At 40.1% G+C, this 18721-nt stretch overlaps 1 protein-coding gene across 22 annotated transcripts in view; it reads left to right on the top strand.

Annotated features, from left to right (window-relative positions):
- The window catches only part of USP28 (ubiquitin specific peptidase 28), a 77807-nt gene extending 60604 nt beyond the window's left edge, over nt 1–17203 (top strand). For 10 of the 22 annotated variants that reach the window (XM_034933720.3, XM_034933719.3, XM_063608263.1 and 7 more), the window contains 12 exons: nt 1093–1163; nt 2544–2772; nt 5803–5994; nt 6620–6759; nt 6921–7106; nt 8470–8565; nt 10011–10189; nt 10309–10387; nt 11183–11262; nt 11779–11902; nt 13382–13577; nt 15648–17203. In XM_034933720.3, the coding sequence (XP_034789611.1) occupies nt 1093–1163; nt 2544–2772; nt 5803–5994; nt 6620–6759; nt 6921–7106; nt 8470–8565; nt 10011–10189; nt 10309–10387; nt 11183–11262; nt 11779–11902; nt 13382–13577; nt 15648–15823 (1748 nt within the window). In that variant the 3' untranslated portion in view covers nt 15824–17203. The remainder of the gene's footprint in view (nt 1–1092; nt 1164–2543; nt 2773–5802; nt 5995–6619; nt 6760–6920; nt 7107–8469; nt 8566–10010; nt 10190–10308; nt 10388–11182; nt 11263–11778; nt 11903–13381; nt 13578–15647) is intronic. The other 12 variants (XM_034933730.4, XM_034933729.3, XM_057299255.2 and 9 more) reach the window with 2 other exon arrangements.
- The last annotated feature ends 1518 nt before the right edge of the window (nt 17204–18721 follow it).

The following is an 18721-nucleotide window of genomic DNA, read 5'->3' as shown; positions in this document are numbered from 1 at the left end:
TCTCACTCTATCACCCAGGCTGGAGTGCAGTGGTGCAATCTCAGCTCACTGAAACCTCCGCCTTCCGGGTTCAGGCGATTTTCATGGCTCAGCCTCCCAAGTAGCTGGGATTATAGGCATGTACCACCACACCTGGCTGATTTTTTTTTTTTTTTTTTTTTAGTAGAGATGGGGTTTCACCATGTTGGTCAGGCTGGTCTTAAACTCCTGACCAAAACTGATCTGCCTGCCTTGGCCTCCCAAAGTGCTGGGATTGTAGGTGTGAGCCACTACGTCTGGCCCATGCTTTTGAATTTTGACATGGTAATTGTGACTTCTTTTGCACTTTTAGTGCCCTGTAAGCTTGGCTCACACACCCCCATTATACAGATATGGAAAGATCTCCCCCTCAAAATTTCTGGGAAACGATCACCTTTGCTGAGATTTTTCTGCATCAACTGATTTCTGTTTCTGTGGTAGATTATCTGAACTCCAGCTTAAGTTGACCCAGATTTAGCATTTAGCTTTTCTGGACTTCTACTCTTCAGTCTTTTCTATAGGAAGCATGCTTTACTGAAGGTTAATGAGGTATTTGAGCAGTATGCACAATGTAAAATTGGATTATTCAGCATTGTATTCTTAAAAAGCCCTTTGACCTCATTGCCCATATTGCTCAGACTAACCTTACCCCCCTTCCTGTCTCCTTTTGTCTAGGGAACAAAAAGATGATGGAAAATACAGATTCTTCCCGGATTCCTATTCAGAGAAATTTAGCCTTACCCTTTGTTCTGCTTTCTCATTTCAGATCCTGTCTGAGGCATACATTTTACAGCCAAGTGACCCATTAAGATCTTTTCCTAAACAGCTTACTCTTTAAGAAATTTTGGCAATTATAAAAAATAATGTTTTAAAACCTTAATGTAATTATATTGAACTAAAAGCTTTCATAACCTAAAGTACTAGCTGCTTTAAAACTGTATGCTGCTTCGTGGTTCATAGAGGGAAGCTGAAATCATTAGGACCCTAGCAATATTCTTTGCTTAGTTAAAGTAGCCTGTGTGACATAGAATGAGATCATTTTAATGAAGCTTTTGTTTTTCTTTTTCCAAACAGATTTAAAGAATTGTATTGCAAGTACTACTCAGACTATTGAACAGATGTACTGCGATCCTCTCCTTCGTCAGGTAGAATGAAAATTGATGGGAAAGTAGTCAAGGCATGTGCTAATGGTAGATACAAAAATCAAATTTGATAGTTTTCTTTTAAACCCAATGGGAATCCCCCTAAGATAAAAGAATAAACTTAAGATATAAATTGATGTTGTTCTGTTTCTTTATTTTAGGCTAAAGAAAGCAATATACCTTTTACCAAAAACAGGACCTAACACATACTTGTTTGAATTCTGCCACATGGAATTTTTTCATATTATAGAAAGGTTTGCTGTCAGATACTAATAAAAATTACTTACAAAGTGGTACTTTAAGTAGTGCAGTAGGAAAAACTGAACTAGAGAGCAGTTATCTTTTCTTTCCCAAAGTTCCATGATTCTTCAAGATCTTTAATTTAACAACATGCTTTCAAGCTTTATTTCTGTAATAATAAATTCCAAAAGAGAGTTAGGACAGAAATTCTTAACTATCCACAGAGGTGTTTGTTAGAATAAATTCTGGGAATGGAGGGGTAAAGAGCCTCCAGGAGTGTCTCTGAACCTATTCTGGTTAGGGGCATGGACTTTCAGTGGCTTCTGTATGAATGACTGGAATGGGCAGAATGGCTTGGAGGAGGAGAGCCCTGTTTCTAGAATGGCATTGAGGCACAGTCCCATTGCTTAACAGGAATGCACCATGTAAAACGCAGGCTTCCCCATTTTTTCTTTTGTGTTAATTCAAAAATCTTCACCAGTAATTAAAATAGGTCAAAGTAAGTGTAAATTTAATTTGATTCTGTGACTGACTTTCATCTCTTTTACCAGTATTTAGTTAGCATTTAAGCATTGCTCTATTTTCTCTATATTGAAAATACACAAATGTGCTTTTCAAATGTTGTAACAAACAAGTATGTCATTAAAAGGGTCTTCACTCCAGATAGATAAGTGGTCACTTAACTCTAAGAAGCATGTGGCTGAATTAAATATGTTAACTTAAATTTTGTTGCCAAATAAAATAGGCATGGAACAAAATAGCTGCTAACCTTTGTAGGTCCCAAATATGCTAAGCATTTTCAGCATGAGTGGTCAAGGTGATTCTATTTTTAGATAAACAGAGTTTTGAATTAGAAGGATGCATATGTTTAGGTTATGTTTGGTTTTAGAGCTGAGGAGTTTAGAGTTGAAAGAGTCTTCAGAGAGGTCATGTAGTTCAGCGATCTGGTTTTCAAGGTTTTGGAACTGAGACATAATTGATCAATTCCAAGGCTGTGTTTTTGTGGACTTCATCTTGAATCAACAAGATGTTTTAATATGAACCCCACATTAATCACATCATAAACAGTAATTTCTTAATAACCTAAACTTTATCAGATTACTTTGCTTCACCTGACTGGAGAATGTACATTCTGACTTACAGGTGCCTTATCGCTTGCATGCAGTTCTTGTTCATGAAGGACAAGCAAATGCTGGACACTATTGGGCCTATATCTATAATCAACCCCGACAGAGCTGGCTCAAGTACAATGACATCTCTGTTACTGAATCTTCCTGGGAAGAAGTTGAAAGAGATTCCTATGGAGGCCTGAGAAATGTTAGTGCTTACTGTCTGATGTACATTAATGACAAACTACCCTACTTCAATGCAGGTAAAAATATCTTGGCAGAATCTATAGATTGGGGAAAATCTGTACTGCTCAGGGAGAAGAACAGTCTTGTACTGCTTTTTAAAAAATTTACAACTTACTATTATATAATAATAGATTTTAAAAATATAGACAGTATAAAAGGAAATGAAAAGGAAAAACAAGTTTGCTTTACTACTTTCTTCCTTGACCATGGGTCCCACTCCCAACAAGTATACAATGTTAGGTTTCTTATGTAGTCTTCAAGACACATTGTATACATATGCTAGATTCTATTTATCTGTATCTTCCCCTCCCCCTTTTCCCCAAGTAGATTATTTTTCCATTCAACTCTGAACCTTTTTCATTAATCGAGTATTTAGCAATCTCTATATTTTTAGTAAAAGAATCTTAACTGTTTAACAACTATATAGTAATTCATTGTGTGGAATATACATATTTTTAAAATTTACTCATAGATAGACTTTAATTCTCTAGTTGTTGTTGTTTTTAGTGGCATCTTTTTTTTTTTTCTTGTCCCATCTTATGGTGCTGATAGTACATATATTTTTGCACCCTTTGGAGAATAACTAAATTTTTTCTTTCTTTTTTTTTTTTGAGACAGAGTCTTGCTTTGTCGCCCAGGCTGGAGTGCAGTGGCGCAATCTCAGCTCACTGCAACCTCCGCCTGCCAGGTTGAAGTGATTCTCCTGCCTCACTCTCGCAAGCAGCTGGAATTACAGGTGCCCACCACCATGCCCAGCTGATTTTTGTATTTTTAGTAGAAACGGTGTTTCACCATCTTGGCCAGGGTGGTTTTGAACTCCTCACCTCAGGTGATCCGCCTGCTTCGGCCTCTCAAAGTGCTGGGATTACAGTTGTGGGGCCCAGAATAACTAAATTTTACAGGTGTATTTGCCTGAATAGTTTCACAGTTGTTGTAATACTACTACTCATGCAGAGAGCAATAATAATTATCATTTATATTGGTACTTTACTCCTTAAAGCGTGCTTTCAAACTTTTATTTCTCTAAGAACTTACAGCTGTGAAAAGGAGGGAAAGAGTTGGAAAATGTTGTCATCTTCATTTTCCAGCTGGATAACAGATTCCAAAGGGTTCTAAAGTTGAGTAATCACACAGTCAATAAATGGCAGTCCCAAGATTCAAATACAATTCTCCAAATTCTGTGGTGTTTTCAATTTACATTATTCTCTCTTTCTTTCACATCCTCTATGAGAGGTCTTATGATGAACATTTTATAAGTAAGATAGTAGAAAGCTTTTGCCTTTAGTATTCAAACTTTACTGTGTGGCGTAAGTAAGAAAACATCGCCCCGGCATGGTGGTTCACGCCTGTAATCCCAGCACTTTGGGAGGCCAAGGCGGGCGGATCACTTGAGGCCAGGAGTTGAAGACCAACCTGGCCAACATGGTAAAACCCTGTGTCTACTAAAAATACATAAATTAGCTGGGCATGGTGGCACACACCTGTAATCCCACCTACTTGGGAGGCTGAGGCAGGAGAATTGCTTGAACCTGGGAGGCAAAGGTTGCAGTGAGCTGAGATCGTGCCACTGCACCCAGCCTGGGCAACAGAGTGAGACTTTGTCTCAAAAAAAACAAACATGTAAGGTGTTCTGTCCAGGCAGCACGTTATCTTTCTGATTTGCTAGTGTGGTTGGGGATTAGGGAATGGAGAGAATGATAATTGAACAGTAAGTAATCTTCACAATTGTATATTTATGCTGCGAAGGAATGAATAGCTGCTTGAATATACTAGCTGTTGTTAGTATATAGGAGCCTTGTTATTGCATGCATAGTTTATTTTTCTATTATAGAAACAAACAAGTGGAAACTGTCATTTGCTTAGTGAAAAGGCTGATTAATGGCAACCAGTAAGTGAATGTGTTAATCTGCTATAGACTTTTTTTGTTTGTTTTGGTCACAGGGTTAGAAAATGAAATTTTATATGTCATTGATATCCTTGCCATTAAAGCCAGGTATTATTGACCATTTCACCATTGTATCAAATTGCTTTCTCATAGTACTGAATTGTATGAAAGTTAGTGGTATAAATGTCTTGAAATTCATCTCTAACCTTTTTGAAATGGACATTCTTATCCACCAAATGCAGTGGTTAAATGGATAAAACTGTTTATCTTGAAATTTTTATTGGCTCTAATGATTTTCTGAATTTCCCTGAAATGATTGGTATATCCAGTGATTGACAGTGACCAGTTTCCAAATCTTTTTTTTTTTTTTTTTTTTTTTTTTGAGATGGAGTCTCACTCTGTCTCCCAGGCTGGAGCGCAGTGGCGCAACCTCAGCTTACTGCAACCTCCTCCTGCCAGGTTCAAGCGATTCTCCCACTTCAGCCTTCTAAGTAGCTGGGATTACAGGCATGTGCCACCACGCTTGACTAATTTTTGTATTTTTTTTAGTAGAGACAGGGTTTCACCATGTTGGCCAGGCTGGTCTTGAACTCCTACCTCAAGTGATTGGCCTGCCTTGGCCTCCCAAAGTGCTGGGATTACAGGCGTGAGCCACTGCACCCGGCCCACTTTCCATATCTTTAACTCTGTGTTATTCATTCACTTAGCAGATGTTTAATGAGTGCCTACTAAATGTCAGGCACTGTTATCAATTGTTGCCCTTACATTGTCCATACAGGTTGAGCATCCCACATGTGAATATCCAAAATCCCAAATGCTCCAAAATCCACAAAACTTTATGAGCCTTTTTCATTACATGATGCTGAAAGGGAATGCTTATTGGAGCATTTTGAATTTCAGATGTTGGATTTTAGGATTTGGGATGCTCAACTATAACTAATGGTGCAGATTTTCTAAAATATGAAAAAAATTTGAAGTCCAAAACAGTTCTAGTCCCAATCATTTTGGATAAGAGATACTCAGCCTGCATTTCTGATGGATTCTATGTGTATGTAGTCTTAGTTAGGAGTAAGATAAAGATGAAATACCCTGCTTTCTTCTTTTCTAAAAAGGATGTTTTGGTTCCTTGTGACCTTTTAACTCTATCTTTGCTTTTCCTCAGAGGCAGCCCCAACTGAATCAGATCAAATGTCAGAAGTGGAAGCCCTATCTGTGGAACTCAAGCATTACATTCAGGAGGATAACTGGCGGTTTGAGCAGGAAGTAGAGGAGTGGGAAGAAGAGCAGTCTTGCAAAATCCCTCAAATGGAGTCCTCCACCAACTCCTCATCACAGGACTACTCTACATCACAAGGTATCTGAGAAGGCATTTATGCCAGTGATCCAGTAACATCTCATGCTGTACTCCCCTAGCCAGCCCTATACCCTTCAGCTGGCTAGGTGATGCCACAGTCTTCACAGTATATTTCATATACAGTTGGTATGCCAGGTACAACCTGATGGAATGAATTGTGGCATTAGAATGTGATTTCTGATGAACAGAAGCAGTATCAGAAAGACTAACTACCTGTGACCTTCACTGTGTATATAGTTTTGCTTATTTCCCAGGTTATGGGAGAAACTATGATAGGGTTAATAGGTAGACTTTATGAAAACCATTCTCCAAAGGTGATCTTCCTAAAAGATGCTTGTTTGTAGAAAGTTTTCTTAATGGATAGAAATATGACAAAGTTGGGAGTGCATTCAATTTTACAGAATCATCTGTGGGTTCAAAGTTTACAGACTTTATCAATAGAGTTCTTGCTGAAGTAGCCATTTCTTATAGTTATTAATTTCTAGGGAAAATCTGCATAGGCTTTTGTAAAAAGCTGTGTCAACAGGGTTGTATATTAAACTGTATACATTCTGCTTGCTTTTTATCTGAGCGTTCTAGACTACTTATCATTAGATGCTAAGACCTTTGTACAATTCTTTATCAGAGCCTTCAGTAGCCTCTTCTCATGGGGTTCGCTGCTTGTCATCTGAGCATGCTGTGATTGTAAAGGAGCAAACTGCCCAGGCTATTGCAAACACAGCCCGTGCCTATGAGAAGAGCGGTGTAGAAGCGGCACTGAGTGAGGTGAGAATGACTGGGAAGCCCAAGTTCAGGAGAGCCGGGCTTTCAGCAGCGATGGCCAGTTTTCTCACATTTCTATTATTCTGTGTCTCTGCTGCATTTAACCAACCCCTATTTATTTCTCCTGTTTTTTCTTACTCTTTCTCCCCACTCTGCTGCCACAGCTTAAAGAAGCTGAACCCAAGAAGCCCATGCCCCAGGAAACAAACCTTGCAGAGCAGTCAGAACAGCCCCCAAAGGCTAATGATGCAGAGTCTACTGCCCAGCCTAATTCTGAGGTCTCTGAAGTCGAGATTCCCAGTGTGGGAAGGATTCTGGTTAGATCTGATGCAGATGGATATGATGAGGAGGTACAGAGATGAGTGCAGGATATAGTTGTCTGTTGTCAGTCTTATATTTCCTTCTCTTGTGACTATATTAAGTATCTGCCAATAGCTGATATTTTCTTGTTGCAAAAAATGATTGTCAAGAAAGCCTATTTGGTTTTGACCTTAGTTACCATTATTTAAAAGATAGCCATGTTTCTATTGTATAGTGCTCCCAGCATATGTATATCTACCCAGGCTTATACTTAATGGGGCCACTGCAGAGTCTAGATTGCTCAGAAAAGTAAAATTAAGTTCCCTTTTTGGTATTATGGACCAAAGATTGCCTTCTAATTTAAAACAGGGAATCTTTTTTTTGGATATTAGTCCATTGTTTTACCTCCAGATATAAATTTTTCAGTTGTCTAGTGAGCTAAACAAATGTGGATTGAAGTTATTTTTAATTGTAAAGGAATTCTATAGGAAGAAGCTATAGAACCCCAAGTTGTTTGTTGTCTGTCTCCTCTTCAGTTGCACTGCACATAAACAATAATGAATTCTGTCTCTCTCAGATTTCTATTTTTTTCCTGTGGGGTATTTAAAAAAAAATCATTGACAAGGCTGGGCACGGAGGCTTACGCCTATAATCCCAGCCCTTTGGGAGGCCAAGGCGGGTGGATCACCTCAGGTCGGGAGTTCAAGACCAGCCTGGCCAACATGGTGAAACCCCTGTCTCTACTAAAAATACAAAAATTAGCTGGGCATGGTGGCATACACCTATAATCCCAGCTACTTGGGAGGCTGAGGCAGGAGAACCGCTTGAACCCGGGAGGCGGAGGTTGCAGTGAGCTGAGATCGCGCCATTGCACTCCAGCCTGGGCGACAGAGCGAGACTCTGTCTCCCCAAAAAAAAAAAAGTCCTTGAAAAGTTTTTACTTTAGGGAGTCATATTTGTATAGTCGCTAGTTTCCAGACTATTTTAAATGTACTGTTTATCCTAGTAAAACTCTAAAGTATTTGTGTGTTTAAGATATACACCCAAAGTACAGAACTAAATTGGAATTCTGACCTTAGACACTTCCCCTCTGAGAACTATAATTTAACTTAATTCTTCAGCAGTGCCATATTGGGAGATATTTTTAGGCATACATCTTTCTTCATCCTACTGAATTAGAACATAGAGTGTAGGAATAGCTTGTCTTGGGCAGGGTGTTGACATTATATAGAAGGACAGAGGCAGTGGGTGCACATAGGAATGGGTGTGTGAAACTCAGCTTGCAATACATGCTGGCCGAAGAGCACACTGCTCTGCTGCCCTTTAGCACTCTGTTCAGCCTGCTTTCATACAGTCTTCTGCTGAACCTTTCTTCTCTCCTTTCTCTCTGTGTTTTGTGCCCCCTTGTGGTAGGTGATGCTGAGCCCTGCCATGCAAGGGGTCATCCTGGCCATAGCTAAAGCCCGTCAGACCTTTGACCGAGATGGGTCTGAAGCAGGGCTGATTAAGGTATCTCTGTTTTTAAAATTCTAATTCTTACAATATAGGCATCATAATATTGGGGAAATAATTCTATAAGAAGGGAAAAAATGGAGTTAAGGCTGGGTGTGGTGGTGTGTGCATGTAGTCCCAGCTACTCAGGAAGCTGAAGTAGAGGCTCACTTGAGCTCAGGAGTTGGAGGCTGAAATGTACTGTGATTGCACCACTGCACTCCAGCCTGGGCAACATAACGAGATCCCATCTCTTTAAAAATAAAAAGGACTGGGCACAGTGGCTCACACCTGTAATTTAGCACTTTGGGAGGCCCAGGAGGGAGGCTTGCTTGAAGCCAGGAGTTCAAAACCAGCCTGGTCAACATAGTGAGACCCCCATCTCTACTAAGGAATTTTTTTTTTTTTTAAATTAGCTGGGCATGGTAGCACATACCTGTAGTCCCAGCTAATTTGGAGGCTGAGGCAGGAGGATCACTTGAGCCCAGGTGTTCAAGGTTGCAGTGAACCATGATTGTGCCACTGCATTCCAGTCTGGGTGACAGAGTGAGACCCTGTCTCCAAAAAATAAAAAAAAAGTCTTCGTGAAGTGAAATATGAGACTTCCTTTCCTGTCCAACTGATGAACAAGCTGTTCACTTCTCTTCTCTTGACCCTAACCCAGCCTTGGCTAGCAGTAACATTCTCTGTGACACCTAGCCTAGAGGGCTTTTCATTGTTGTTGTTAGGAGTTGTCTGTTAGTAACACTGAGTTAGATTGTGCCTTTGTAATTTTGAGGCCATAACAAAGTAGGCCGTGTTTTTAAAAATACTTGAGTAAAATTGCATTTGTATAGATGCTTTAAGTTTAAGTCATTGACACGCAAGGATCTGCCTTTTATAACAATTAAAACTAAATATTTGTTTTTCTGAGAACTTTATGAGAAAACTGAATTTCTTAAGAGTACAGTAGGCTGGGCGCAGTGGCTCATGCCTGTAATCCCAGCACTTTGGGAGGCCAAAGTGGGTGGATTGCTTGAGCTCAGGAGTTTGAGACCAGCCTGGGCAACATGGCGAAACCCAATCTCTATCAAAAATACAAAAATTAACTGGGCATGCTGGTATATGCCTGCAGTCCCAGCTACTTGGGAGGCTGAGGTGGGAGGATCACCTGAGCCCAGGAGTTCAGGGCTGCAGTGAGCTGTGATCATGTCACTGAACTCCAGCCTGGGTGACAAAGTGATACTCTGTCTCAAAAAAAAAAAAAAAAAGTACAGTATGTTTTTGGTGCCAGAATGCTAAAAGAGTATCATCCCTTATGAAATGCAAGAAACTTAAAAATTCCATAGTTGTTTTTGTAATTCGACATGAATTTTTTAGAAGTCTTTTTAGAGTCAAGAGACTGCCTAGCTCCCAGGCATCAATTTCTGTGTGCAGAAGCCCACAGCACACTATTTTCTAACCATTGATTCTGCCCTTAATAGGCATTCCATGAAGAATACTCCAGGCTCTATCAGCTTGCCAAAGAGACCCCCACCTCTCACAGTGATCCTCGACTTCAGCATGTCCTTGTCTACTTTTTCCAAAATGAAGCACCCAAAAGGGTAGTAGAACGAACCCTTCTGGAACAGTTTGCAGATAAAAATCTTAGCTATGATGAAAGGTGAGAAGAGAATATTCAGGTGAATCCCTTCTTGGTCTGGGTTGGGCTAGATGGACTCCTCTGTTGGGGAAGTTTTGCCCTGTGCCTTTTCATTGCTTTCTGAACTTTGTCCCACACAGATCAATCAGCATTATGAAGGTGGCTCAAGCGAAACTGAAGGAAATTGGTCCAGATGACATGAATATGGAAGAGTACAAGGTAAAGTCTTTTCTTTAAGTCTATAGAGCAAAAACATTAATTCCTGAGGTAAATGGTACCTGAGGCAAAATAAACAATTTTGTGCTATTACAAACTGACTTGTTCTTCCACTTTCCCCTCAAAATCCTGGTAAAGAATGGATAAATGATATTTTCTTGCCCTCAGAATAGCAGGTCTCTTTATTTTCATTCTTCAATTAGAGTGAGTCAACATTTCACTTCCCTTAAATACCTATTTTAGCCTTGTCCTAGGCAGTAAAATTCTTGAAATCATGCTTTTGGTTTGTTTTAAATGATAAAGTTTTAAAAATACGCATTAAAATACATAGCTACACATGTTTTCAATTGCATCCTATGTAAAACAATGTTATGTACCACCCAAGGTGTATTCACCACACTTACTGAACTTGAACTTGCTCTGTATGACTAGAAATGTCCGTGTCCTTCCATATTTTCAATATCTGGATGGTTTTACCAGTCCTAAAGAGGTCATTCACTTAAGCTAGAGCTGAATATCTTTTACATAGCTGTTAGAAATTAGGATAAAATCCGAAGCTCGTAGGAAATAAGTACTTCTGTTACTCAAGTGAAAGGAACAGAACATTGAAAATTAAGGTCAGTGGTAGACTTTTATTTTAAATGTTGAGTAGGTTTTTATCTGAAAGCTTTTGTTTGTTATTTTTGTGGCTAGCCAGATGTGCTCAGTAAATACTTGTAATGAATTTAAAACTTAGATGGGAAGGACACTAACAATCTATTATGATCATGATTATTAATAATCGTCATTCTTTTTCAGAAGTGGCATGAAGATTATAGTTTGTTCCGAAAAGTGTCTGTGTATCTCCTAACAGGCCTAGAACTCTATCAAAAAGGAAAGTATGTTGGCCTTTTATTTTACCAAGATTATTAGTCAGGATGCTGTTCTCTGTAGATGCCTACCTGGGAATACTAAGAGTCACAGCCATGCATAACCTCCCTTGTCACATACACTAGTGTGCCTCTTCTCTTGCAGTGCTTCGGTTTTGCTCTAAACATCACACATGGTTTTTCATCCTTCACATGATGAGATGTATTAGCTGCGAGATAATATTGTGCCAGGCTGTCTTTGTGATCAATGAAGATGAACTCGGAAAATGAATTTTTGAGTTGACATAGACCCTAGTGAGCATTTCTTGTTTTAGAGATGGGAAAACCTGAGGCCTAGGGAAGTTTCATATTTGCTTTGGATGGCTAGGCCAATTTGTAGAAGAGGTGAGACTGGCTACGGTCTTTGGCCCTTCACTTTTTCAGAATTGCAGCCAAGTAGGTTCTTGAAATGGGGAAAAGTGAGGTCTAAGCCCTAGATTTTAGTAAAAGAGCACTCAGCTGTTGTTTATCTCCCATTTTTCTAAGGTACCAAGAGGCACTTTCCTACCTGGTATATGCCTACCAGAGCAATGCCGCCCTGCTGATGAAGGGGCCCCGCCGGGGGGTCAAAGAATCCGTGATTGCTTTATACCGAAGAAAATGCCTTCTGGTTTGTACTGTTTGTAAAGCCTTAAGGTTTTTTTGTTGTTTACCTCTGCTCCTTGAAGCCAGGAAAATATATGGCTTTCAAAACAGACTATCTCCAGCAGGTTGTAGATTTCCCCCCAAAATTCTCATGAACAGTTTTACATTGGAACAGGTTTTTTTTCAGTTACTTTTAGTGAATGTCATTCTTCTTCAATGATAACTGATAGAAGTTAAGATGAGAATCAGTCATCCCTCTGTGTGCCCTTCATGTATGCCTGCATTATAGATTTTATCACATTGCTTTCCTACTAGGTTGTAAATTCCTTGAGCTCAGATCCTTTTCTCACTCAGCCATTTCCTCTGTGCCTGTCATGTAGGAAGCATGTAATAAATGTGTGTGGAAGGAATGCAGCATTTTTTCCATGTTCACATTTAAGCTGGTAGACTTAAAGTTTTAGTGACTTCTGACACTCCATTTTTTTAAAATAAAGGTAGGAACTGTAAGAATTGGTCCTGCTGTTCTGATAACATCATCGTCACATACTAGTGAAGACTAACTCTCTCCTGACCTGATTTGCACTGTATAACTACATGGAAAGGCAGACCTACATCCCCTTGCCTCCCCAGGGGTTTATGTGATATGTGTCCTTTGGAGAACTGTAAAGGGGTGGCCTGCCTTCAGAGTGTGGGCTTGTGTGTGTTTTCACCAATACCCAGCAAATTTGCCCTTCACAGAAGTCAGGCCAATATTTCTACCACTGCCTTTACCTTGTTCATACCGAATGGGTGAGATTAAGTCATGACATATACTCAATAGCTTTATTTTCTGATTTATACTTTGACATCTGTATTAGTTATAGGTGTGGCAGGGCCACTTTGAAGCTGAAAAGGGATCTTGTTGGTTTGATGGATCTGAATTTTATTAGAGCCATGTTTTTATATTTTAAATCACCAAATAGATTGACATTTTGAATATCCTACTCAGCTTCTGAAGTAATGCAATTATAGGGATTTAAACTCTTTCCATTATTGAGTCCCAACCCCTAGTGTGCATCAGAATCATATAGGGAGCTTTCAGACAGTCGTGAAGCTCAGGCCTCTCCCTAGCAATTAAACCAGAATCCCTGGGAAGGGCCCTGGGCATCAGTGTGTCTTCTGCAGGTGATTCTGATGCTCAGAGGAGATAGACAACCAGTGAACAGGTCTTTGGTTGAAACAGGTGTTAAGCATGACCTTGACTTACAAGTTTAGGCCAATGGGTCATAAACTTTACAGCATTAGAATCACTTTGGGAGCTTTCATAAAATCCCAGTGTCCCGGTCATCTAAACACTAATTAAATCAGTTTATCAGAAGTGGGAACCAGGCATCAGTAGTTTTTAAAGATCCCTAAGTACATCCAATGTGCAGTAAAGTTTGGGAACCACTTGTTTAGACTGTTATTAAAGAGATATTTATCTTTTTCAGACTTTTCCCCACCTAATTCTACCTTTTATCTGTAGGAGCTGAATGCCAAAGCAGCTTCTCTTTTTGAAACAAATGATGATCACTCCGTAACTGAGGGCATTAATGTGATGAATGAACTGATCATCCCCTGCATTCACCTTATCATTAATAATGACATTTCCAAGGATGATCTGGATGCCATTGAGGTCATGAGAAACCATTGGTGCTCTTACCTTGGGCAAGATATTGCAGGTATATGCTCTTGGTAATAATATTCTAAGGTTTTGAGAACTCTAGAAATTTCAGTGTTCTCACTTGATAGCACTGGTTGCCAAAACTTTTTAAGGAATTGGAACCTTCTAGCATATAAGTAAATTAAAAATGGATCTGCTCTATTGAAACAAGAGGAGGGAGCCTGGGCCTCTGCCCCTCTTAACCTCCCTTTAGCTTCCCCATGACTGCCAAATCACCTCCATGGGCAACCAACAAGCCTGGTTTGAAAAAAGTCACTGCTCTCCAGGAATGTCAGACTTCCATTACTCTCTCATGTGCCAAAAGATGAACTCTTTTATAGTTTAAAAATCAAAATCTGACTGGGCGCAGTGGCTCACACCTGTAATCCCAGCACTTTCAGAGGCCGAGGTGGGCAGATCACCTGAGGCCAGGAGTTCAAGACCAAGTCTGGCCAACAAGGCGAAACCCCATCTCTACTAAAAATACAAAAACTAGCTAGGTGTGGTGATGGGCGCCTGTAATCCCAGCTACTCGGGAGGCTGAGGCAGGAGAATCACTTGAACCTGGGCAGCGGAGTTTGCAATGAGCCGAGATAGCACCAGTGCAATCCAGCCTGGGCCACGGAATGAGACTCCATATCCAAAAAAAAAAAAAAAAAAAAAATCATGCAGAGTATGGTTATGGGAGGGGTGCCTTGATGAATTTTTTCTGTGGCTTGAAGTTATATAGCATATTAACTATGATGACTTCGAGATTAATTAGTGGACTGTCCTTGCTTGTTTAAAGCATCTTGAGGAGGGAATGTAAAGCTGGTTGTTTTTAGGTGAGTTCAGTAGACTTGGAAAATTGTTATATATTCTGATATGAATCCTCTTTGTTAGGTTCTCACTGACATAGAGATACTCTATTGATGGGGCTGGGCACAGTGGCTAACACTTGTAATCCCAGCACTTTGGGAGGCCAAGGTGGGTGGCTCACTTGAGCCCAGGAGTTTGAGACCAGCCTGGGCAACATAGTGAGACCCTGCCTCTACAAAAAATGAAAACTTAGCTGGGTATAGTGTAGTCCTAGCTACTCAGGAGCCTGAGGTGAGAGGATTGCTTGAGTCTGGGAGGCCGAGGCTACAGTGACCCAAGATCATACCACTGCACTCCAGCTTGGAGTGAGACCCTATCTTTAAAAAACAAACAAAAAAGGCCGGGCGCAGTGGCTCACGCCTGTAGTCCCAGCACTTTGGGAGGCTGAGGTGGGCGGATCACGAGGTCAGGAGATGGAGACCATCCTGGCTCACATGGTGAAACCCCGTCTCTACTAAAAATACAAAAAATTAGCCGGGTGTGGTGGCGGGCGCCTGTAGTCCCAGCTACTCGGGAGGCTGAGGCAGGAGAATGGCGTGAACCCGGGAGGCGGAGCTTGCAGTGAGCCAAGATGGCGCCACTGCACTCCAGCCTGGGCGACAGAGTGAGACTCCGTCTCAAAAAAAAAAAAAAAAAGATATTCCATTGACTTGTTCAAGTGTTTAAGTTGATAGTATTTATTTAAAAATCCTGTAATAGCTAGTTGCCATGTGTTTCCCTTTACTGTCTTCAGTTTTTATTTAGACCAAGCTTGTCCAACCTGAAGCCCAACACAAATTTCTAAACTTTCTTAAAACATTATGAATTTTTTTTTTAACCTCATCAGCTATTGTTAGTGAGGTTCATGTGTGGCCCAGGGAAGCCAAAAGACTGTACACCCCTGATTTAAAACCATGTATATACACTGATATATTGTAAACATTTGAAAGAAAATAATTACCATCATATCTATGCTAGAGTATCATATCTACTCCTTGTATTTTAAGAAGACAATTGGTTAGAAGACCCTTTCGTAATAAAGTAATTATATAGTTGTTATATAGCAGTGAGCTAAAGTTTGGTTTATTTGCCTTTGCTCCTGGTTTGGCCTGAAGGAATAATCATTTATTAGTAGCTGGCCAGCATAATGCTTTGACCTTTGAGGTTAGGTAAGGGGCTAATAGAAGGCTTGTTCACTTTTACTCAGAAATCTGTTTAGCTGTATATGTAACCATCTGTTTTCCCTCCACAGAAAATCTGCAGCTGTGCCTAGGGGAGTTTCTACCCAGACTTCTAGATCCTTCTGCAGAAATCATCGTCTTGAAAGAGCCTCCAACTATTCGACCCAATTCTCCCTATGACCTATGTAGCCGATTTGCAGCTGTCATGGAGTCAATTCAGGGAGTTTCAACTGTGACAGTGAAATAAGCTCCCACATGTTCAAGGCCCATTCTGGTTCCTGGCTGCCTGCCTCTTGCACAGAAGTTCGTTGTCATAGCGCTCACCTTGGGAAAAGGATTAGGTGGGCACATAAGATTCCGATCAGACCCCAACCATGCTGCATGTGTAAAGAAGGATTGAAAATAAAATTGCACTTTTTAGGTACAAAATCATAAACGCTGTTTCACTAGAAAAGGCAGAAAGCAGTGTATTAAGGTGTTGAATTACGCCAGAAGACCTGAAATGCCTTGTACCTACAACAATGCTTAGGCTTTTCTAAGCCTCTTGCCACTTTTAAAATTATCCTTCAGGCATAAATATTTTTGACAGCAGAATAGAAGAATGATTCATGAGAACCTGAACCAGATGAACAGCTACTAGTTATTTTATCAAATACAGATGACATTTAAAAATTCTTAACTACAAGAGATTAGAAATATAAACCTTGCCTGGCTCTTGCCAGGAGATAACAAAATGGGTTGCTGATGAACTGCACCCTTTTACGTGTGGGTAGAATATAAGCTCACATGGCAGTGAGATGTTGAAAAGTCAAAAGAGACCTGTCTCTCTCCTTTCTTTTCTATCTTTAAACCAGAAAACCTCATACTCAGTCCTCAGTGAAAGAAAGTAAAGTATTAAGGACTTTAGACAGAAGAGCATTGTGTAACTTGACTGAAGATCATCCATTAATAGTTATTAGTCATTTAGGTAAAATTTTCTAATACCTAAAAATTGTCAAAAACAGTCAATAGGGCTACTGCTGGCCCAAAGACCATTTTGGTCCACCTCCTCTTTTTTGCTCTTTTTTTTTTTCTGAGACAGTTTCACTGTGTCGCCCAGGCTGGTGTTCAGTGGTGCAATCTCAGCTCACTGCAAACTCTGTCTCCTGGGCTCAAGTGATTCTCGTGCCTCAGCCTCCCGAATAGCTGGAATTACGGGCATGCACCACCACACCTGGCTAATTTTTGTATTTTTAGTAGAGATGGGGTTTCACCATATTGGCCAGGCTGATCTCTAACTCCTGGCCTCAAGTGATCTATCTGCCTCCCTCAGCCTCCCAAAGTCTGGGATTGCAGACAAGCCAGACAAGCCATCGTACCCGGCCTTCTTTTTTGCCCTTAAAAGTAAGGGATGTGGGTTTGTACAAAAAAAAAAAAAAAAAAAAAAAAGAAAAAACCAGCATACATATGCAAAACTATATATATATGTATATGTAGAGAAAAATACTTCCCGTTGATCATTTTTAAAAGGCTTCTGATTGGATATTGTGTTTTAACCAAATTTTAAAGATTAATGGAATCATGAAAGGGAAAAAAATTGATACAACTATGCAGATTTTATAAATGTGCAATAAAAGTATTTGTTTTACCTTTGGTGTGCAGTATGGTCTTTATTTAAATATATATTTTCCATTTGGGAAATGGACATACTTGGTATTTGTCTTGTTCCAATTTTTCTTCTTTAAAACCAAAAAGCAGATTAGAGGGTTGATAAACTGGATGGGGACTGACGCGCCAGTGTTTGAAATAAAAGGCAACAGTCATTTCTTGAGCAGCACCTAGTGGTAACTGAAACTTTTTAATCTCATTGGCTATTTGCATTGCATGTAAGCTTATCTACTTTGTCAAATTTTTGAATGCAAAAACAGCAATTTTCTTAGAATGGAGTTTCTTATATAGTCATTCCTCAGCAGACACTGGCAATTGCTCGGACCCCTGCATATACCAAAATCCATGCATACTTAAATTCTGTAGTTGGCTTTGCAGAACCCACATATAGGAAAAGTTGACCCTCCATACGCTTGGGTTTTCACATGCTGTGAATACTCTATTTTCAATCTGCATTTGGTTGAAAAAAATCCTCATGGGACTCATGCAGTTCAAACCTGTGTTTTTCAAGGGTCAAAATGTATTTTGATTAATGGTAGGCCACGCTTTACAGATATTCAGAGGTGCTTTAGTGTTTTAAAACTCATCGCAAAGATTGTTTCATGGGAAGTTGATCAATTTTCTTACTGATTACCCTTTACAGTTTAACATCCTGTGTGCCACCATTTGCCTTTCACTTTTTAATCCCTGTCAATATTGAGTCCTGTGTGCAGTGCTTCAGTTATATTATTTTACTTAACCCTGGGATGACGATAGGGACCATGATTTATCCAAGGTCGTAGATCTTGTAAGTGGTAGAACTAGGACACTAATCCTTGGTGTGTCTGACTTCATAGCCTGTGCTTTTAACAGATGTTCAACTGTCCTTGGTAATCATGTGAAATATTTTGTTTTGTGTCTCCTTAACAGTAGTTATTTCCTGATCAGCTATTGGGAATCTACAGTTGGCAAAGAAAGGAACGGATGGACATCTGGAGTGTGTGGTGCTGAGTAGTCTGTATCATTTGGATCCACCAGGGGGAGTGCTGAGAACTATTAATAGTTTCTTATTCCTAACAGTAGCTGGCTGCCTTTAGGTACAACCAAAGGCCTCCACAAACTAAGGTCTCAGACTGGTTTGTTTGTTTGTTACCCAGCTGTCAGGCTAAGCATTTTTTTTTTTTTTTTTTGAGATAGGGTCTCACTCTGTCCCCCAGGCTGGAGTGCAGTGGCACGATCTCAGCTCACTGCAACCTCTGCCTCCTGGGCTCAAAAGATCCTTCCACCTCAGCCTCCCAAGTAACTGAGACTACAGGTGTGCACCATCATGCCCCACTAATTTTTGTATTTTTAGTAGAGACAGGGTTTTGCTGTGTTGCCCAGGCAGGTCTCAAACTCCTGGGCTCAAGCAGTCCCCTCGCCTTGGCTTCCCAAAGTGCTGGGATTAGAGGCATGAGCCACTGTGCCTGACGTGGTTTTTACCTTTTTAAAGGGTTGAGAAGAATAAGGATATGGGGAA

The sequence above is a fragment of the Pan paniscus genome, chromosome 9 (genome assembly GCF_029289425.2).
Source record: "Pan paniscus chromosome 9, NHGRI_mPanPan1-v2.0_pri, whole genome shotgun sequence".
Lineage (NCBI taxonomy): Eukaryota > Metazoa > Chordata > Mammalia > Primates > Hominidae > Pan > Pan paniscus.
This window is presented reverse-complemented; position numbering and strand designations above follow the sequence as displayed.